Source organism: Choloepus didactylus, chromosome 18 (genome assembly GCF_015220235.1).
Source record: "Choloepus didactylus isolate mChoDid1 chromosome 18, mChoDid1.pri, whole genome shotgun sequence".
NCBI classification, from domain to species: Eukaryota; Metazoa; Chordata; class Mammalia; order Pilosa; family Megalonychidae; genus Choloepus; species Choloepus didactylus.
In genome coordinates, this window is record NC_051324.1 from 69,544,981 (window position 1) to 69,566,999 (window position 22,019).

Here is a 22,019-nt window from a genome sequence, read left to right on the forward strand (position 1 = left end):
CCCCTGCCCATTCAGGGTGTGTCTTGATTGGTTCACTGGAGTATTTAAGAGAGCTCAGGAGCCAACACAGCCCCAGATGCTTGGAGATATTTGGAGATGCTAGCCCAGAGTTTGCTCCGGAGAAGCTAAGAGAGGACCCCCAGGTGCTTAGACGCAAAGGATCTGAAGAAGCTAAGAGAGACAAGCCAAGAGACATTTGGAAAAAGCCATTTTGAAACCAGAACCCAGGAGCAAAGAATCAGCAGACACCAGCCATGTGCCTTCCCAGCTAACAGAGGTGTTTTGGACGCCATCGGCCTTTCTTCAGTGAAGGTATCCTCTTGTTGATGACTTAGTTTGGACACTTTTATGGCCACAGAATTGTAAACTTGTAACCTAATAAATCCCCTTTATAAAAGCCAATCCATTTCTAGTATTTTGCATAATGGCAGAATTAGCAAACTGAAACAATGACTTAGTTAGGAAAATGTGTAAAATAACATTTTAAATCTATTTTAATGGGCATGCAATGTACAAAGATGTAATCTGAGCCAATAATAATATAAAGGGAGAGGGATAGAGATATATAGGAATAGAGAGCTTGTTACTACTAAAACTAGGTTGGTACTAATCAAACGAGGATATTAGTTTAAGACCACTGTTCCGGATTGCTAATGCTGCTGTCAGGCAAAATACCAGAAATGGATTGGCTTTTATAAAGGGGGTTTATTTGGTTACAAATTTAGAATCTGAAGGCCATGCAAATGTCCAAATTAAGGCATCAACATGAGTATCCCTTCACTGAAGGAAGGCCAATGGCACCCTGAAAACCTCTGTTAATTGGCGCTGACATCTGCTGATCCCGGATTGTGTTCCAGCACCTCTCTCAGCTCCTGTGTATTCTTCAAAATGTTTCTCTTGGGACGTTTTGTCCTCTCTTAGCTTCTGTGGAGCAAACTCTGGGCTACAATCTCTAAAGCATCAGCAAAAGTCTGCTTTCAATGGCCATCTCCAAAATGTCTCTCTAAGCTGCAGCTGCTCTGTGGTCATTCTGTTTGCGAAATCTTTTATAGAACTCCAGTGATTAAATCAAGACCCACCCTGAATGGGCGGGACCCATATCTCCATGGAAAGAATTTAATCAAACAGTTCACCCACAGTTGATTGAGTCACATCTCCATGGAAACAATCAAGGGATTCCAACCTAATCGACATCTAATACATCTGCCCCCATAAGACTGCATTAAGGAATATGGCTTTTGGTGGACATAATATATCCAACTAGCACAACCATGTATCTGTTAAGGGCTTAATATCAAGAATATGTAAAGAACTCCTATAACTCAACAACAAAAAAAGACAAATAACCTGTGCTGGTTTGAATCTATTATGTACCCCAGAAAAGCCATGTTCTTTTAATCTAATTTTGTGGGGGCAGAAATATTGTGGATGGGATCTTTTGATTAGGTTGTTTCCACAGGGATATAACCCACCCAATTGTAGGTGGGGACCTTTTCATTAGATTATTTCCATGGAGATGTGGCCCCGCCCATTCTAGGTAGGTCTTAATTAGTTTAACAGAGTTGTCAAGGGAGTCGACACAAATGGAGATGCTTAAACAGAAAAAGGCCAAAAACATTTAGAACCAGGAGAGAAGCTAAGAGATGAAATCCAGAGGTTGCCCAGGAGAAGCCAAGAGAGGACCCCCAGATGCTTAAAGAGAAATGCCCTGGGAGAAACAAGCAAGGACGCACAAGAGCTGAGAGAGAGAAGCAAAGACAGAAGCCCAGAGACATTTCGCAGAAAGCCACGGAAACCAGAAGCTAACCTTGAGAGAGGACCAACAGACTTTGGCCATATGCCTACCCATGTGACACAGGAACCCCAGATGCTATCAGTCTTTCCTAAAAGAAGATATCATCCTATTGATGCCTTAATTGGGACATTTTCATGGCTGTAGAATTGTGAATTTGTGAACTAATAATCTCCATTGTAAAAGTCAATCCATTTCTGGTATTTTGCATTCGGCAGCTTTAGCAAACCAGAAAACAACCCAGTTAAAGAATGGGCCAAGCCCTCTCTCTCCCTAACTGAGCCATCTCGACAGGTGAACTCACTGCCCTCCCCGCTACGTGGGACCCGACTCCCAGAGTTGTAAATCTCCCTGGCAATGCAGAATATGACTCCCCGGGACGAATGTGGACCCGGCATTGTGGGACTGAGAGTACCTTCTTGACCAAAAGGGGGATGCAAAATGAAACGAAATAGTTTCAGTGGCTGAGAGATTTCAAATGGAGTCGAGAGGTCACTCTGGTGGACATTCTTATGCACTATGTAGATAACACGTCTTAGGTTTTAATGTATTGGAATAGCTAGAAATAAATACCTGAAACTACCAAACTCCAACCCAGCAGTCTGGACTCGTGAAGACAATTATATAATAATGTAGATTACAATAATGTAGATTACAGTGTGATTGTGAAGACCTTGTGGATCACACCCCCTTTATCTAGTGTTTGGATGAGTAGAAAAATGGGGATAAAAACTAAAGGACAAATGGGGTGGGATGGGGGATGATTTGGGTGTTCTTTTTTCACTTTTATTTTTTATTCTTGTTCTGGTTCTTTCTGATGTAAGGAAAATGATCAGAGATAGATTGTGGTGATGAACGCATAACTATGTTATCATACTGTGGACAGTGGATTGTATACCATGGATGATTGTATGGTGTGTGAATGTATTTCAATAAAACTGAATTTAATTAAAAAAAAAAAGTAAAAAAAAAAGAATGGGCCAAGGATTTCTCCAAAGAAGATATTCAAATGGCAAATGAGACTATGAAAAGATGCTCAACATCATTAGCCATTAGAGAAATGCAAATTAAAACTATAATGAGATACCACTGCACACCCACTAGGATTGCTATTATTTAAAAAACTGCAAATAACAAATGTTGTCAAGGACCTGGAGAAATAGGAACCCTTGTACATTGTTGGTGGGAATATAAAGTGGTGCAGCCGCTATGGAAAACAGTTTGGTGGTTAAACGGAATTGCCATATGACTCAGCAATTCCATTCCTAGGCATATATCCAAAAGAAATGAAAGCAACACTTGGACAAATATTTGTACATCAGTGTTTGTGGCAACATTATTCACATTAGCCAAAAGGTGGAAGCAACCAAAGTGTCCATCAACAGATGGACGGATAAACACAATGTTGTCTATTCATCCAATGGAATATTATTCAGCTATGAAATCAGCGAAGTGCTGGTACAAGTTACAGTATGGATGTAGCTTGGAGACCTCATATTGAGTGAAATAAGCCAGACACAAAAGGACAAATATTGTTTTGATTCCTCTTATGTGAAATACTAAGAATAAAAGCCATAAAGACAGAAAGCAGCATAGTGATTACCAGAGGTGTGGGCGGGGGAAGTTGGGGAGTTGTTAAATGAGTATCAGTTTTGGTTTGAGATGATGACAACAGTCTGGAAATAGTGGTGAAAGTTGCACAGTATTGTCAATATACTTAATGTCAAAGAATTGTGCACTTAAAATGGTTAAAATGATTTTTATGTTATGCCTATTTTACCAGGACTAAAAATAAATTATAAAGAAGGGGGGAAAAGAGTCCCCAGGCTCTGGCTTTAGAGGGCGTCTGCCTGATTGATGGCCACTGCCTTTCCCGGTGCCCTGACACCAGGGCAGGACCCAGAATAGGTACAGTCCCTGGTCCTGTTCCCCAGCCTGGCTCCAGCGTTGGGCAGTGAGCTGAGCTGATAGAGGATGGGCCCTTGGGTGGGAGAGAAACAGGACATGCCTGCCCTTTAGGTAGGAGCTGGAGTGGAGCTGGGGGTGGGTGGTGGATGCCCCAGCATCGTGGCCAGCCTCTTTGGCCAGCTCTGGGACAAAGTGTGCCCTTCGGGTCTGAATCTGGGCGTCTTTGGGGAAATATCCTGCTGGATGACATGCCCTTGACCTAGTCCTCAGGAGCCAGCTGATAAATTGCCACACGCCCTGGGCAAGCTAGGGCAATCTGAGTAAAAGTGGAGAAAGGGCAGAGAAGCTGCCCCTGGAGCAGGTGGAGAGAGAAAGGGGCCAGCAAACGGTGGCACTGGGGGGCCCAGCGTTCAGCAGCACTGGGGAGAGCCCAGACGGACCATGTCCCCACAGCCCCAGCAGAGGGCACTCTGGCCAAGCCAAGGACACTGCAAGGTCACAGCCAGAGGCCAAGAGCTTGGCAGAGGGACAAGAGGCCCATCCTGGGGCTTTCAAGTAATTAAAATATGTTTAAATAATCCTAGTTCCTGGACTTGGAGTGTTAAGATCCAGGAATGAGGGAGGGACTGGGGTGGGGGACATGCCATTCCTTCATTCAGCCAATGAGTCAGTGCACAGGATGTGCTTAGGACCATTCTCAATACATGTGATTGTTGTAGTTATCACCATCCCATGCCCTGCACTGTGCTGGAGGCGGAGGATGTGATGATTAATTGGGCAAGGGAGCCCTCTAAGGCTCCTGGAGCATGGTATGTGTTTGTGGGGGGACACACACAAACAGGCTGTTAGAACACCCAGCGGGATTAATGCTTCAACTTGGGAGGTCTGGGAGGACTTCCTGGAGGAGACTTCCTGGAGGAAGAGGCTTCTACACAGACACTTGAAAGAATCTCAAGACTTCAAGACAAGAAGCAAGGTAGATTGTTCCAGGGAAAGGGAACAATCATGCATGTGCAAAGATCTCAAGGTGTTCGGCAGCCCAGCAACAGAAATGTGATGGTTATTATTATTCCCGATATTATGGTCACTGTGCTAATTACTAATTACTTAACTAATTCCTAAATATTTATGATTTTCCACAGGTGCCTCCGTTTCCTCATCTGGAGCATGAGGACACTTCTAGCTCTGGGTCCCTGGCCACCTACCCCTCACTGACAGCTATCTTAGGCCCTAACAAAACTGTGCCAGGTGACTAGGCTGTGAGCCCAGTCCCCACTCAGGGGACAGAGTCATAGAGGAGGCCTGGAGAGGCTGTGGGTGGGGGCTGTTGGAGCCCCGGATCCTGATGCTGCCAGTGAGCTTGCCCCAGCCTGGTGGGCTCATCACCCAGGAGAGACCACCCAGAGTCTGGGGTGGAAAGGGGATGTTCCCACGGATGCAACTTTTGTCAATTTCAATTTGATGAAGTAGAGATCAAAGGTTAGGGCAGGCTTCCCAGAGGACCGTGGGGTCCCAGGAAACCCCGTTTGCTTTCTCCAGGGAGCAGAAGGAAACCTCCAAGGTGTGAGTCCTTGAGTTCTGCCACGGTTCCAGGGGATGGGGTAAGTGGGGCTGTATCCAGCACTGGAGGAGCCAGGCTGAGACAGGGCTGCTAAGATGGTGCAGTCCCAAGTATGACTCCCTTTGCACCCCAACATACAGGACACACCAAGACTTGGGACCATCCCTGTAGGACCATTGGATAAACTTTACTGGGTCCCATCTCATCTTCCCAAAGTTTGTATCCAGGGAACCTCAGACTCAGTTGACACTGCCCCCCTCCCCCCCCATGTCAGAGCCAGTTGCTCCTTGGCAGTTAGGGGAAGGAGCACCAACCCAATACTGGAACCATCAGCAAGAAAATGGCTCACAGGCAAGGCGGTGCCTTACATCTAAACGTTCCTTACAACTTGACACAAATGGCACCTACATCAGTCACTCATCAGTTAAGCCATCTTGGTGGGTGAGAGAGGTGATAGCTCATTGTGGTTTAGATTTGCATTTCCCTGATGACTGTGACACTGAGCAATTTTTCATGTGCTTATTTTCTACTTGTATACCTTCTATGGAGAAATGTCTAGTCAAGTTCTTTATTCATTTTTTTAGTTAGGTTGTCTTTTTGCTGTTGAGTTGTAAAAGTTCTTTATATTTTTTCAATTCAAGTCCCTTTTCGAATATTATTGGCGAATTTTTTCTCCCATTCTGTGGGTTCTTTTTACTTTCTGGATGGTGTCCTCTGACACACAATGTTTTAAATTTGGATGAAGTCCAATTTATGTATATTTATTTTTGTCACTTGTGTTTTGGTGTCATACATAAGAAACCATTGCCTAATCCAAGGTCATGAAGATGTGCTCCTACGTTTTCTTCTAAGAGTTTAATAGCTCAAATTCTTACATTTTGCCCTATGACCCTTTTTTTAAATGCATTTTTTTAATTGTGAACTTTAACATATATGCATAACAGTGATAACTTTCAAAGTCTGATTTAACTAGTAGAGGGCAAATTTCAAACAATGTCATGGGTCAGAGTTCCACACCTTCAGCTATTTCCTTTATTGTAAAATATACATACAAAAAGGTATTAACTTTGGATGTACAGCTCAACAAGTAGTTATATAGGTCATTTCAAAAATTGTTATGGGTTACAGTTCTACAGTTTCAGTTCTTTCCTTATTATGAAATATAGGATATATACAGAAAGGTGATAACTTTCAAAGCACAATTCAATGAGTAGCTAAAGAGCAAATTTCAAAGAATGTTATAGGTTACAGTTCCGCCATGTCATTTACCTCCTTCCAGCTATTCCAACACCCCAGCATCTAAAATATATATATATATTTATATTTATATAAAGTTTCAGTATTCATAGACCTTTATTAAATCTTCTCTTATTTGTTGCTACCCCTTCCTGTTCACTTAATCCCTTGCTCCATCTTCAGGGGTATCTAGGCAGTGAGCACCTTAACTTGTTCATTTTGAATGGGTGTGTTGACAGTATGGGGAACGGGGCTGCATCTGATTGTTGATCTTAAAGAGGCTCTTGCCTCTGGGTTTTAGGACTTGTCTGGCATAGGAACACTCTGGTGGATTTAAGTTTCTGAAAGATAAAACTTAGTGAATGAATCTTTTATAGAATCTCAGGTAGGGACCTACCTACCTGGGGCTTATTTTTGGTGAGGGCAAGGCATACTGTGGCATTTGGGATGCTATGACCCATTTTGAGTTCATTTTTTTGTATATAGTGTGAGGCAGGAGTCTAACTTCGTGGATGCATGTGGATATCCAGTGGTCCCAACACCATCTGTTAAAAGACCATTCTTTCCACATTGAATGGTCTGGGCTTCCCTGTGGCAAATCAACTGAGATATTTATAAAGTGGACTATAAATACAAGGGTTGACCTCTGGGCTCTGGATGATCCTGTTCCACTGGCCATGTGTCTGTCCTTATGCCGGCACCACACCATCTCCATTGCTGTAGCTTTGTAGCAATTGAATGAAAGGCTGGCTAGCTGGGAGAGAAGCTTGCAAAGGGCCTGCAATTCTGGAGGTATGTGGAAGTGCGGGTGTCCTCTGACCTGCTCCCAGGGTAAGGGGTTCGCCGTCTTCACTGCTCCCCTCCCCTGCCCGCCTGGGTCCCCGCTGATGCGGCCCTCAAAGCTCCAGGCTTTGGCTGGAAGGTACCCTGGGCAGCCAAAGCCCCCAAAGAAGGGAGTTCTGTGACCCCTGACCTCTCGGCTCCACCCAGCCACTTAATTACACTCTTTCTCCCTTTAGCTCCCAGGGCCGTAGAACTTGGGGCAGAAAAATCGAGAAGCTGGAAAGGGCGCCTCCGCGCTATGCAAATCACATGCTAACGACATGTAAATATCTCTGCTGCGCGGTCAGCCGGGCACAGCCGGGACTCTGGCCACGCCCACGCCACCCCACCCCCACCCGGACCCCCAGGGCGAGGCCTCCCCCTCCCCCCCACCCCGAACCGGGATCCCCGAGGGAGGCTCGGGCCCGGCGGGCCGCCCTCCTCCCCGGGACAGGCCGCCGCCTCCCCGGGGCCGCAGGAAGCCGCGCACGCCCGGCCCGGAGCCCCCCGCCCGCCCCGGGAGAGCGCCTGCGGCGGCTCCGTGGCCGAGGCCCGGGGTGAGGAGCCAGGGAGGTCTCTTTGTCCCTGTCCTGGGCTGCCCCAGACCCCCGCCCGGTTCCGGGATGGCTGGGGACCCCACGCCTGCCAGAGCGACCGCCCGCGCAGTGCGGTGGGGAGAGCGGCACCGCCCAGGCCTGGCCCGACGTTTCAGCGCAGGTTCCGCCCGGGAGCCCCGGGAGCCCTACCCGAAGGAGACCCGTCCTGAGCCGGGTGGGAAATCGGAGTAGACACCGGCAGGCATGGGGCCAGGGCGAGAGGGTCAGGAAGTCCTTGCTGCCGAAGCAATCGCCCTCCAGGCCGGGACCAGCCCGCCCCTGGGGAGCAGAGGAGGAGGGGGCCATGTTTGGGGGCAGGAGAAGTGGGGAGGGGGCTTGCCCAGCCGGCTCCCCTCTGGAACCGCCTCCCTCTTTTCTGGGTCCCCTGCCCGGCGCAGGGGGTTGAGGGGTTTGAGGGCTTTCAGTGCCCCAAGGGCTGGCTGGCTCTTGCCCCTCCCTATTACCTGGTGTAGGGCCTGGGAAGAAGCCCCAGTGCCTGTCTGGGGCTTCCAAGGCTCCCATTCCACCAAACGCCCCCTTCATCCTGTGACCTTGACGGTGCCCTTTGATGGGGCATCGGTCTAGTTTGTCCATGAATTCTCTTGAGGTCCAAGGGGGGCTGCAAGCTCAGAGGGGCAGAGAAAGGATTCTGAGGGGCTGGGGGACCCTAGCATGAGATGGGGAGCCCTAAAATCAGGGAGGGGAGGGGTCCTGTGGGATGGGAGAGAGAAGGACCAGAAATTTCACCTAAACTTTCTCCCTGCCCACAAACCCAGCCATTGGGCACAAAGAGGTGGCCTCAGTCTGGGCCAGAGGTGGGGAGGGGCAGAGAGCCGGGGTTGCAGGCCCCTGTGGCCGCCTGGAGCAGCTGCCCACCCCCAGACACAGGAAGTGAGAGGGAAGTGTCTCTGGCCGGGTCTCCCCGCTTGTCTGAGACAGGCACCAGGCGGTAATGACTCACAGTTCCCAGTACAAAGGTAAGACCACTTCTGTGCTCGGGCAGAGGTGAAGCCTGGGCCGGTGGCCCCATCTCTGCTCTGCCCTGCTTGAGTCTTCTGGAATGGACAGCCCTGCCAGCAGGCCAAGCCACCCCTGGGCCTGGGCCTGCCCAGCCCCTGGGGACCTCAGGTGGGGGGTGCTAAATACTCTCTTCTGTGCCCACACCATGCCCGAGGCTGGGGGCGCATGAACAGGTCCTTGCTCTCAGCAGGGGCAGCGACGATGACCACGGGAGTGACCCCTTCTTGCTAGATTAAGGAGGGGAATTCGGGTCCCAGCAGGGCTGCCAGGGCTGAATCTTGGAGGAACATTCGGACTTGTCTCTGTAGCTGAGTCTCTGGGGAGGGAACGGCTGGCTGGGGTGGGTGGCCAGGCCTGTTGGGGTGAGAAGCCTGAGGACTGGGAGCTGCTGGGAGCTGGGAGGGGCTGGCGGCCTCAGGGAAGGCCCAGCCTGCAGAGGGGCCCCCAGCCAGCAAGGACTGGGCAATGGTGAGCAGGAAGGGCAGGAGGAAGGGAGGAGGCTGGGAGGCCCCTCTGTGAGGAAGAGGGGACAGTGGCTGGGGTGGGGGCGGGCAGAGGCCTTGGGGAGAAGTAGCTGACCTTGGAGAAGGGGTGTGGAGACTTCACATGAAGCAGCACAGAGAAGCATCCGGTGGCTCTTGTGTCCTTTCTGTTTGCTGAGGGAACAGAAATCCTGGAAAGGGTGAGGGGCAGTTTTCTGGAGTTTGCTGGGCCTGGAGTTGGGCCAAATGTGCCCAAGGACATGCCAGGAGCACAAGAAGTTCTCCCCCACTCCCTGTGCAGGAGTGTTCAGTGTCACACACACTCACACACACACACACAAAGTCACACACCTCATGCACACACATGCTTACACACTGACCAGTCACATACACCACACACCTCGCCACAGCCTCACACATACACCCCTCACACACACATTCACACGTAGTCACACACCTCACACTGACACATAGTGACACACACCTCATACAATAGTCACACACACACACTCACATGAAGACACACCTCACACATACATAGCCACAGCCTCACACGTACACACCGCATACACACATGGTTACACACTGACCAGTCACACACACCTCACAGATACCTCGCCACAGCCTCACACATTCACCCCTCACCCACACACACACGTAGTCACACACCTCACACTCACACACAGCCACCCACTCACACAGACACCTCACATACACACACCACATATACACATGCTCACACACTGACACAGTCACGCACACCTCACTCAAAATAGCCACACACTCACATGTCACATCCCTCACACACACACACCTCTCACCCATACATGCTCACACACCCCCACACCTCCCCCAATCACACGCACCTCATACACTCGGTCACATGACACAAGGACACACACATGCTCAGGCACACTCACACACACCTTGAGGCAGTGATGAATGGGGAGCTCACCTTGGAGGGACTCCTCGGAGCTCCTCTGGGGAGGGAGGAGGCTTCTGTGCCCAGAGAAGTGACTGGAGCTTCTGAAAAGGGCAGTTTATGGTGGAAAGAGGCAGTTTAGGGTGGACCCAGCATAGACGCTGTTTTAATGCTCTTAAGCCTCAGGGAAGGTGTGGGGCGCTGGGCTTGGCAGGCAGAGGGGGTTTAGTATTTCTGGGGGTTGGACCTTCCCTTGACCTGTGGCTCCGCAGCTCTGGAATCAGCCTGCCCATTGGCTTAACCGAGTCCAGGGCCTCTCCCCACTGGCTGCCCCGCAGCCTGGGCCCTGAGTGCTGGTGAGCTGGTGAGCAGACAGGGAGGGACTGGAAAAGCTCTGCATTTGGAGAGGGGGCCTTGGGGCTTTGGGGTTGTGGCAGATCCTGTGCTGAGGTGCGATGGCCTGGGTGGTGGCACTGAACTGAGAGAGAACTGGCTGCACCTTCTGGGCTGAAGATGTGAGAAGTGTGCGCGTGTAAATTGTGTGTGCGAGACCCTGTTGTGAGTATCTGAGCACAGGCGAGAGTGTGACAGTGTGTGAGTGGTTGAGAGTTTGTGTGTGAGTGTGTGATATGACAGTGTATGTAAGCACGAGCAATTTGTGAGTGCATGTGTGTGTGGCAGTGTGTGTGACTTGTATGAGCATATGTGAGTGTGCATGAGAGAGTATGCATGAGGGTGTGACAGTGTGTACCTGTGTGTTTTTCTGTGTGCATATATGTCGATGCAGAATATGTGTGTCTCTGGAATTATCTGCCTGTGTGTCAGTCTAAGTGTGGATCTGCATGTGTGTGTGTGTCTGTGCGTAACTGTGTGAGTGTGTATCTGTGTCTGCACATGTGTCTGTGTCTGTGCCTGCTTTTGTGCCTGGGTATAGGTGAGCTTGAGTCTGTATTTCTGCAGAGTATGTGATTATGTGCATCTCTACATGTGTTTGTGTGTGTCTCTGTATGTCTATGTTGTATGTGTCTGCATATGAGTCTGTGTGTCTTTGCATCCGTGTGTGTCTGTGTGTGACTGGCAGTATGTATCTGCATGTCTGTGTGTATCTGTGTGTTTGGTGGGGGGTGCCCAGAGCAGCCTGGCACGTGGGAGATCCTTACTCAGCATGATTAGGGAACTTGACTCTCAGCTAAGGGCTGGTTGTAAAAGGAGCGTTGTGGGGTGTTTCAGAGGGCGCTCTGATGAGAGCCTCGCCTTCCTGAGAGCTGTTTCTGTTTCGGTGCCCTTGTTAAACTGTTGTGTGTACACCCCTTGGCTGCGCCCAGCCCTGGCTTTGCAACAGCGCTGACAATGAACCTTGCTTCTTATGTGGCATTGCGAAAGTCTGTTTGTGTGCAGGAAGTCCGGACGTGAGTGCTTGAAAATGCCAGTGGATGCCTGTGGGTCTTGAGACTTCATTGGCATCGGAGGTCTGCAATTATCCTGTGTGCATCCCAGGGCTGGTCCAGGAAGTCCTACCTACCAAGCACCAAGTGATGTAACAGCCAGGAAGAATTTCACCCACCGTTCTACTCCGCTGCCTGCCGCCTGCCCTGTCCCTCCTGCCAGGCCAGCTCTGGGAAGTGGGTGAAAGGAGCTGCCACGGCCAACGTGTGGGCCTCTGGCTGCCTGCCAGGGGGCGGTGCCCCTCCTTGATACCTGTGGCTGCAGCAGGAGGAAGGGACAAGTTTCAGCTGCCCAGGGGAGGCAGCAGATGGGCAGGAGAGGCTGGCGGCCTGCAGGCAGCCAACTCCACTCCGTCCCCTCCCCAGGTGGCCCAGGCAGTGGTAGCCTGGCGGCGAAGGCCGTGGTGGCTGCGTTGCTAGCCGATGATGCCCCGGGCCCTGGAGCGCGCAGAGGGCCCCTGGGCCTGGGTGGTGCTGCTGGCCACCGTGGTGACACAGGGCCTTACCCTGGGCTTCCCCACCTGCATCGGCATTTTCTTCACCCAACTGCAGCGGGACTTTCAGGCCAGCAACAGCGAGACCTCCTGGTTCCCCTCCATCCAATTGGCTGTGCTCCATGCTGGGGGTGAGCAGCCCGGGCAGGGGGTGAGGGACGGATGAGGAGGAGCCTAGAGTGGGGGAGAAGCCACCTGGGTCCCTGTCTCGCGGAAGTCCTAAGATTGCACCTGGTTTCCACAGGGCCGGGCCCCTGGCTGGGATCCAGCTGGACTGGGCTGTGTCCCCATGAGGCTGGTCCGGGGAGGGGAGCGGGGAGAGCAGGGAGGTGCCCAGGATGCAAAGCCAGGCACTATCCTGGAGTCCCCTGGTGGCCACTGTATGTGTTCCAGGGTGCCCTGCCCTGTGCCGGGTGAGGAAGGAGCAGGGGTCGGGGCCAGCGGACAGAGGCTTGACTACTGTCCGGGGGGGTCATGTGTCTGAGTATTATGGGATTGTGGGGAAGCACTGAGCGCTATGGAAATGCACAGGCTATAAATTATTATAATTTTGGAGACCCTTATCAGGAGGCTTCAAGCTGGGAAAGGGGACTAGAGGATCAATGGAGAACAAGCAAGGGGCCCTCCTCTCCCTGGGGCTCCCAGCAGAGGGGAGGCCCCAAGGACTCTGGAATGGAGGAAGGGCAGTCCCCACTTCCCCCTTCTCCTCGATCTCTCTTCCCAAGGGCCTCTGGCCCCCCATTTCATTCCTGGTTGTGATGGCCACAGCAATGGGGAAAGGGCAAGGAGCTGCCTCTGGAGGGTTCTCTACCCACCCCTGGCTAAGAGACCCCACAGACAGTGACCTTCAGGGGTCCTGGACAGAGAAGGACCCGATGGGCTCTGCTGGGCTCTCACTTGCACAGGTTTGCGTGCCTCAGCTGGCCCCTTCTCCCTGGCTACCACCCACCACTCCCCCAGCCTGGCACCGGCCGCCTGCTGGTTATTTGAGGTCTTGCCTGGAATCGGGAGGGAGGTCGGAAGGGGGTAGATTGCCACCCTCTCTGGGTGACCCCTGAATCTGCCACCTGCGCAGGGCATGAGTCAGGGGGAGGCAGAGGGTCACACCTGGCCCGAAAGGGCAGGGCCTTCCAGCTTCAGGGTCCAGGTGGGGAGTGGGAACCTCAGACCTTTTCTTGAAGCCAGCAGAGAGGGGCCTGGGCCACGGGCTGGGAACTGGGCACCCTGTGGGCAGTCCCATTCCCCAGCCAGCTTAGACTTGCCATCCCTTGGCAGGCACACCAACCTCTCCGTGGGCCTCGGTCTCTTGTCTGTCTGTCTGTCTCTCTCCCTCACATACATATATGCTTGTGGTCCCTTCTCATTCAGAGGATTGTAGGAATTTTAAGCTTGAAAGTATCATCGATCCTAACTCCCCCACCCACCACCCACACCTTAGAGGTGAGGAAGGCAAGCAAGCACAAAGTACAGGGACTGCCCCAGGTGGCAGGTTGGGTTCACGGAGGAAGCTGTGCCCAGGGGAGGAGACGCCATGCCTCCCAGCACCACACCCCGGCTCCTCAGCTATCTCGCTGGCTCATGCTGACTCAGGTCTTTCCCCAGTGTCACCTTTCCTACATCAGGCCAGATTATCAGGGATGGGGAAGGTGTGGGGGTCAGTGGTTATGTGTGCTCCAAAGCCTCTCTACGGCTGGCTGCAGAGACAGCTAGTCACCAGCCTCTGCTTGATTACCTCTGGGGATGGACTGCTCACTTCCTGTGCCACTCAGATAGCCACACTGGCTCACACGCACACATCCCCTCTCTCCCCCAAACACACACACACACACACATGCATGCCCACACTTTCCTGTCCCTGTGACTGTACTCTGGGAGCTGTGGCTTGGGACAGGGTTCAGTGAATGGAACTTGCAGATGTCAAGGAGCAGCCAGCCTGGACTGGCTCATTTCTACGCATCTGGGTCTGGGCTGGGGGTGGGTGAGGGAAACAGGCCGCTCTCCCACTAGAGTCTGGGTGTAAGACTTTGGTGGTGACTGGAGGTGATGGGGGAGCAGAGAGAGTCCCACACCCAGTTTTCTCCAGAGCCCTCCAGAGGACAGTGCAAGGAGGCTCAGAGAGGCCCAGGGCCCCAGGGGCAAAGGCCCCCACCCAGACAGGTTGAGGGTGGTGGGAGGGTTGTGCTCTGAGGTGGGAGTGCATTTGCACTGCCAGCTTTCCTGGGAATAGGGGAGGGGGAGAGCAGCCCTGGGACCCTCTCCAAGACAGACCTTGATGGGGGAGAGAGGTCTCCACACCCAGGGTGAACCAACCTCGGTTTACCCGATGGAGTTGGTCTCAAGTGGGTGTGGCGAGGCCTTGGTCTGCCCCCCTGGCCATGTCACACTGACCATCGCAGCACCTCACATCCCAACTGTTTAGCTATCCCCCAGTCTGACCCTCACTCTCTAGGGAAGGAAACTGAGGCACGGAGAGGTATTGGGCCTTGCTTGAGCCACATGGTTGGTCCGTGGCAGGGCGGGAAGGAGAACCCAGGCCTGCAGGCTGCAGGGCCCATGCGCTCTGAGCCGCTGGCTATTTCCTGCTGAAAGTCCCTGCCGGTCCCCTCCAGACCTCCTCGTCCAGCCCTCCCTGCTGGCTCCTCACCCCTGCCTCCCCCTGCCGTCTCCACAGGGCCCCTGTGCAGCATCCTGGTGGGACGCTTCGGCTGCCGGGCAACGGTGATGCTGGGGGGCCTGCTGGCCAGCCTGGGCATGGTGACCGGCTCCTTCTCCCGCACCCTCAGCCAGCTCTACGTCACGGCGGGATTAATCACAGGTGACTGTCACTCTGGGTCAAGAATTACTGGGCACTTAACCAAGAAGTGCCAGGGGTGGGCCCATCTAATCATCTGGAGCTTACAGCTTGGTGAGGAAGATGGACAATGAGCAAGTTTGTAAGTAGGACAATTGCTGATGGTGGCAAGTGCCATGCGGAAGACAGAAAGCAGATGTGAGAGCGTCCTGGCTCGGGGTAGGGTGAGGCATGTCTAGAAGACCCGATGGAGGAAGTGAAGCAGGTCTGGGGGGAGGTTGCTATTTTCGGTAGGGTAGTCAGGGAAGGCCTTGCCGAGAAGGCAGTGTTGGAGCAGAGACCTCAGGAGGTGAGCGAGTCAGCCCTGAGGCTTCTGGGGAAGAGTGTTCCAGGCAGAGGGAACAGCAAGCGCAAAGGCTCACAGGAAGGGTCTTGCTTTAAGTTTCGAGGGATAGTGAGGTGGCCAGTAGGTGGAGACCGGTAAGGTGGGTCAGACAGGTGGAGTGGAGGCCAGCTGGGGAGTTCACTTGGTAAAAGGTTTTGTAGTGGGATAGGAAGGCAGTTGAGGGGTGTGGGGAGAGGGGCCAGTGGTGGTCTCTGGTATTTTTAAAGGCTCACTCTGGCTGCTGCGTTGAGACCTACTGCTAGGGAAGAAGCCGGTGAGGGGCAAGGGTGGCCGTGGCTTAGACCAGGGTGGTGGCGATGGAGTAAGGAGAAGTGGTCAGTTCCGGATTGCATGTGAGGTGCACAGAAGACAGGTCAAGGAAGATCCAAGGTTTCCAAGAGTCACGAATGGTGGCACTGAGTTCCCCGAGCCGCTGGGAGGATGCAGTTGCCATTCACCACGCTGGGAAAACTAGAGACTGAACAGGTTTTGGAGGAAAGTAGGAAGCTCAGGTCCGGATGTTCCCGTTCTGGGGTTGAAGGAGAGGTTCTGAGCTGGAGTGAGCCGTTCCGAGTCAGGAGGAGGTTGGCACTGAAAGTCCCAAGATGAGGGACCGCTTTGCCACTGCTGAGGGAGGCTGAGCCCCGAGCCCCCAGCGCTGCAGCGTTTGGTGTGCCGGCTGGGAAGAAGTGGCCAGAGGAGCAGGAGGAGAATCGGGCGAGTGTGGTCTCAAGGGAGTGGGCGAAGATGGTGCCAGGTGGAGGGAGCAACTGACCGCGTGCAGCTCTCATGTGACCTACCTTGACCTGTGGATTCAGCATGTGGAGGCCGAGAACCTGATGAGAACAATTTAGTGCAGAAGTGAGAGTGAAAGTCCTATTGGACTAGGTTCAAAAGAGAACGTTGGGCACAGCAGATCTAGGTAGTACTTTTAAGGAATTTTGCTGGAAGGGGAGCAGAGAAATGAGCTAGTGCCCAGAAGGAGTGGTGGGGTCAAGAGAGGTTGGTTGGTTGTTTGTTTTTTAATGGGAGAAATAACAGTGAAGGAGACTGATGTGGTACAAGGAGAAAATGGTGCAGGAGAGAGGGGAGCTGCCGGAGGGTGCCTTTGAGTAGGCTGGATCTCGGCCTGGGAATGTGCATGGGCCCTCTCTCACAGGCAGCCAGCAGAGAGCAAGGCTGGGAGGAGGTGTTGGGGTGTACAGAGGAAGAAGAAGGCCTGGGGTGGTCATCTGAGAAGGTGGGAGAGCAGGTGGACACGGGAACCCCCCAGAGGATCCCGGGGCAGCCCCAAGGCCTGCTCAAGGCTGGTGGCGGCGGCGTGGTTGTGAGCTTTTGCTCCAGCCACGTTCAGCTGTGTGGGCGCTGGCATGGAGTCGGTGGGGAGCTGGGTTTCACGAGGGTCAGAGCCGGGGAAGGCCCCCCTGGGGGGGGTGGCATCAGAGTGGAAGGTCCGGGGGAAGCATGTTCCGGGCCGTGGAAAGGGCAGCTACAGGAGTTCTGAGGTAGGGGCAGCTTGGCGTCCAGAGAAGGAGAAGGAAGTCTGCTGTGGCCTGATGGAGGTGAGGCCGGGGAGAGCGGCCGAGACGGGATCCAAGGTCAATGGGAGCCAGACTGTGCGGGGTCCTCCAGGCCCTAGTAAATATTTCTGACTTTTTCTAAGTGCAACTGGAAGGCTCTAAGCAGAGGAGGGATTTAACCTGATTTGGGTTTTTAAAAAAGGTTGTGCTGTGCAGAGGTAAACAAGCCACCTCCCAGGTTCCACCCGGACCTCCTCTTGGGTAGTTGGCTTGGAGAACTCAGGGGGAAGGTTCCCCCACTGGACCGCCACCACGTGCTGTCTGTTAACTGCTCCCCAGCACCAAGGGCTTCGCAAGCCTTTTCTCTTTTACTCTGAATGCAGTGTGGAGCTCTCAGCTGCCCCCTCCCCACTCAGGTCCTTTCATGGAGGGGTGGAGCTGGGGGCAGGATGCTTAGAGGGCAATGGCGAAGCAGCCTACCCGGTGACTTGGATGGGGGGCCGGGCTTGCACTGCAGGAGGGCGGTAGTGGGAGGTGCGGGTGGAAGATCCTGGAGCCCCTGTGAGCTGGTCTCCCCTCTCCCACCGCAGGCCTGGGCATGTGCTTCAGCTTCCTATCAAGCATCACCATGCTGGGCTATTACTTCACCCGCCGGCAGGCACTGGCCAATGCGCTGGCCTCAGTGGGCGTCTCCTTGGGCATCATGCTCTGGCCCCTGCTCTCCCGCTACCTCCTGGAGGAACTGGGCTGGAGGGGCACCTTCCTCATCTTCGGTGGCGTCTTTCTCCACTGCTGTGTCTGCGGGGCCGTGCTGAGGCCCGTGGCCACCACCGTGGCCCCTGAGACCAGAGAAGGGCCCCCTCCACCTTCCAAGACGCCTGCGCCTGGCTGCCTGGCAGCGTGTGGCCGGAGTATCCAGAGCCACCTGGCCTTCGACATCCTGCGGCACAATGCCAGCTACCGCGTGGTGACGCTGGGTATGGTGTGGATGATCTTGGGCTTCCCGCTTCCCCACATCTTCCTGGTGCCGTACGCCATGCAGCACGGGGTGGAGGAGCACCGGGCCGCCCTGCTCATGTCCATCATTGGCTTCAGCAACATCTTCCTGAGGCCCCTGGCCGGCCTGGTGGCGGGCCGGCAGGACTTCACCGGCCACCGCAAGTACCTGTTCAGCCTGGCGGTCCTGCTCAATGGGCTCACCAACCTGGTGTGCACGGCATCGGCCGACTTCCGGCTGCTGGTGGGCTATTGCCTGGTGTACAGCGTGTCCATGAGTGGCATTGGCGCCCTCATCTTTCAGGTCGTCATGGACACTGTCCCTATGGACCAGTTCTCCAGAGCCCTGGGCCTCCTCACCGTCCTGGAGAGCATTTCCATCCTCATCTCCCCGCCGATGGCTGGTGAGGCCCAAGGAAGGAGGGCAGCCTGTGGGGGGGGGAGGGGCAAGGGATGGGGAGGGGCACGGTCTGGACAGATTGGGGCCCCCTCTGGCATCTGCAGGGGTAGGAGCTTGGGGTTCATCTTTCGAGGCACCCCAAGGACCACACTTTGGGCTGTCCTCCAGCTGGAGTTTGGGGTTTGTGTTTCACACCCACCTGAGTCCTTTGATTTTCTCTACAGCCCTTGGTTTCCTTATCTGGAACCAAGATTATTATTATCTTAATAATAATAGTCTTAACCTCAAAGGTTTGTTACAGTTACAAAGAGCTCAGCAGAGACCCCGGCATGTAGTAAGCGACACTGTGCAGGTGTTTGTTCTGATTGACACCCTAATATTAGAAAGTTATATTCACATATTCACATAGATTCTCCTACTTCTTACTTGTGGGGACCCAGGCAAGTTATTTTCCTTATCTGAGCCACCAGATGGCCTGCAGAATGTAGAAAAGAACGCCCACCACCAACCAGGTATTCACCTGTGCCAGTCACTGGGTGGGCGTGGCTTATTACCAAGACCTGGTCCCGCCCCTCTCCAGCTTCCCTTCCAATAGAGGAGTCAGGAATTAGAGATCATGTCTGTAATTACAAAAGTGATTTGTACAGAACATGGCAATAGGGATCCGCACGAGAGGACCTGAGTGGGGAGGGGACAGCTGAGAGCTCAACACTGACATTCAGAGTAAATGAGAGAAGGTTTGTGTTGTGACTGCTCGGTGCTGGGGAGCAGTCAACAGACAGCACGTGGGGGTGGTTATTACGATAAGATGGAAGGTTGACTCCAGCCCAGCGTGGGGACCTTCCCCCTGAGTTCTCCAAGCAAACTACCCGGGAGGAGGTCCGGGTGGAACCTAGGAGGTGGCTGTACAAACATCCCCGTCTCCACCAGTCCGGTCTTCTTGGCTTCCTCCACCAACGGGAGGGTAGTCTGCCCTTAAGTTGCCCTCTGGCCAAAGATTTTTTGAGAACTTTTCTTGCTCAGGCCAAAGTAGGTATAGTGTTTCCTCCCCTCCTTTCTTTCAACAAATATCTCTATCGAGTACCTGCTAGGAGCCAGCCATGATTCCTGGCATTGGAGACCCAGAGAGACAAAAACAAAGTCCCTGCTCTCATGGTGTGCACAGTGTAGCGGGGGAGGCCTGGCCCCGGGCAGTGGCCTGACCTGCTCTCTGCCCCCCAGGGTTCCTGCTGGATGCCTCCAACAACAACTTCACCTACGTTTTCTACATGTCAAGCTTCTTCCTCATCTCAGCCGCCCTCTACATGGGTGGCAGCTTCTGTGCCCTGCGGAAGAAGGAGAGGCAGGCCAGGAGGGCCGCGGCAGAAGCAGCCATCACCGAGGCGGCCCCAGAGCGGGACCTTTCCCCAGAGGGCACAGACGGTCCCAGCAAGCGGCTGTGCCCCGAGATCATGTATGTGACCAGCGTCTGAGCCCTGAAGTCGGTCAGTAACCACTATCTGAGACCAGGAACGGCACTTCCAGTTGCATCACCAGGGGCTGCGGCCTTGGAGGCTGGCCTCCGGAGACGTGGAGTTCTTTCCAACCAGCAGAATCCAGCAGTGGCTTCTTCTTTTTCCCTTGGGTTCCACCAACCTGGGGCCTGGGAAGGGGGGCCCGAGCCTTGCTTGGGTCTGTCACAGCCAACTCTGCTCAGCCAGCTGCCCCTACAACTCAATGCCTGGATGCCTCCAGGGTGATCTCACTTTGTCTTCCAGACACTTCCAAAGAACTCATCCCACCCACCCTTCCCAAGTGACCCAGCCCCTGCCCTTGGGCAGCCACGGCTGGCACTGGCTGCCCCCACCACAGGTTGCCTCCCACTGACTGGACACCTGGAAGAAGGGGCCAGTGAGAGAACATGCTGTGGCCTGTGGGGGTGGAGGGCCGGGCTGAGGAGCTGACCTGGACCCAGGGTTTGGACAGAGTAAACACTGCATGGAGTCCCCGTCCTGGCATCTGTGCTGAGAACTGGAGGGGAGCCCCTGGGTGGTCCTAGAATTGGTGAAGCCACGGGGGTCCTCCTCCAGTCAGCAGGGTCTCCCTCCCTCCTATGCCCCCACCCTACAGCCTGGAGCATCAGGGCTGGTGTGGGAGGAAGCCAGGCCTTCAGCAATCCAGGGGAGAGGAAGATGCTAGCCAGGATCTGGAACCTCTGTGAAAATGGGGCTGCTCTTGTGAAAGAAGCCTTTGCATTTCCCTCTTCTGTCCCTTCCAGCCGCCTTCTCCCTGCTGAGTCAAGGCGTCAGCTGAGGGTGAGAAGCTGGCTGGGCCAGCTGCCCGTCCGCTCCGGCGCCCTGTCGGCCTCTGTCTGGAGAGCAGAGGCTCATGCCCTTCCCTGGAAGTCACCCCCCAGGGACCAGCTGTCAGCAGCTCAGACTTGTCCCAGCGGGGTACCAGCCCAGGGAAAAAGAAAAACAGAGTCTGTTTGAATTACACACAAAAACGCTCCCTGCAGGTTATGAACCCAATGAACTGAAGCTGGAGAACAGGCCTGGGTAAATTTCCCCTTCCCGGCTTGGCAGGGTCTTTTCAAGGCTTCTCAGGACCTTGTTTGTTGATTCAGCCTCAACCAGGCTCCAACAAGAAACCCTTATCAGGCTGGGGAGAATTGATTTTATTTTCATAACATGAGTCCGGCCTTCCTCCCCACCCACCCAGCGGGTGTGAATAAGCATCCTTGGGCCTGTCCTCCTGTCTCCCCCAGGATCCTGCCACCAGTGCCCCCTTTTGGACAATGCTGGTAGCGCAGGGGCAAGGCCAGCACACTGGGCTGGGACAGAGACCCAAGTGGATGTTGAACTCTGCCACAACTTGCTGTGTGACTATGGGCAAATTGTTCCCCATCTCTAGGCCTTGAAAAAGTATCTTGGCCTGGATAAGCATGCCCTGAAGGGGTGGAAAAGAAGGGAGTTGGGGGCTGGTGGGTAGTGAGTACTTTGATATGTTGTATATCCCCACATAGGGCCTTTTCCTGAAAACAGATTTATTTTAAGGAAAAACACTGACTATTCAACACAGAGAACTTGGATCCTGGATTTATCTGCCCACAGGCAAGAGCGGCAATAACCCCTGGGCAGCATTCCTTCAACACATATTTATTGAGACTCCACTGTGCACCAGGGACTGGGCAGAGACGGGTTAAGACCTGGTCCCTGCCTTCAGCACAAAACCAAGGACTAAGAATTCTTCCCCAGGAGGACCGCTGAGGGTCTGGGAGGAGCTAAAACTAGCCACTTGAGGGACGAAGGGGTGGCCCATCTAATTCCAGAACCCAAATGCAGCTCATTTCCTGGGAATCCTCTAGAGGGCCTGGGGCAGCTCCGGCCCAGAGCAGGTGGGACTCACTTCCATCCCGGTCCCCAGGCCTTTGCTGCTGTGTCCACGCAAGGGTGCTCCATGGCTGCTGGCTTTGGGCTGCGATGCACATCCCTGGGCCACTCAGCTCCCCACAGATGCCAGAGGCCTCGGAACGGGCCTGAGGCCAGCACCCTCACCAGCAGGTTGGGTGAGACTACCGTTAAAACCTCTCCAGAGGGTGGGTGCAGAGCAGGGGCTGACCACAGGGACCTAAGTCTGCATAAGTGAGGCCTGCTCCCAAGGGAGCTGC

General features: G+C 53.8%; 2 protein-coding genes across 10 annotated transcripts in view; one reads left to right on the forward strand and one right to left on the reverse strand.

Annotated features, from left to right (window-relative positions):
* LOC119514826 (collagen alpha-4(IV) chain-like) overlaps positions 1-11,506 on the reverse strand; it is a 26,736-nt gene extending 15,230 nt beyond the window's left edge. Inside the window, exons 1-4 of the mRNA XM_037810540.1 lie at positions 11,500-11,506; positions 10,373-10,520; positions 9,515-9,608; positions 7,720-8,194 (exon numbers count right to left, since the gene is read on the reverse strand). Of these exons, the coding sequence (XP_037666468.1) occupies positions 7,720-8,194; positions 9,515-9,608; positions 10,373-10,520; positions 11,500-11,506 (724 nt within the window). The remainder of the gene's footprint in view (positions 1-7,719; positions 8,195-9,514; positions 9,609-10,372; positions 10,521-11,499) is intronic.
* SLC16A5 (solute carrier family 16 member 5) lies at positions 7,726-20,357 on the forward strand. 9 transcript variants are annotated; one of them, XM_037808808.1, is made up of 6 exons: positions 7,726-8,036; positions 8,692-9,043; positions 11,738-12,409; positions 14,950-15,093; positions 17,565-18,374; positions 19,592-20,357. In XM_037808808.1, exons 3-6 carry the CDS (start codon positions 12,208-12,210, stop codon positions 19,840-19,842), a joined length of 1,407 nt encoding a protein of 468 aa, XP_037664736.1. In that variant the 5' UTR covers positions 7,726-8,036; positions 8,692-9,043; positions 11,738-12,207; the 3' UTR covers positions 19,843-20,357. The 9 variants fall into 9 exon arrangements, with proteins under 9 accessions (XP_037664736.1, XP_037664738.1, XP_037664740.1 ...); XM_037808810.1 differs by lacking the exon at positions 8,692-9,043 and having other exon boundaries at positions 7,726-8,090; XM_037808812.1 differs by lacking the exon at positions 8,692-9,043 and having other exon boundaries at positions 11,837-12,409.
* Positions 20,358-22,019: the final 1,662 nt, after the last annotated feature.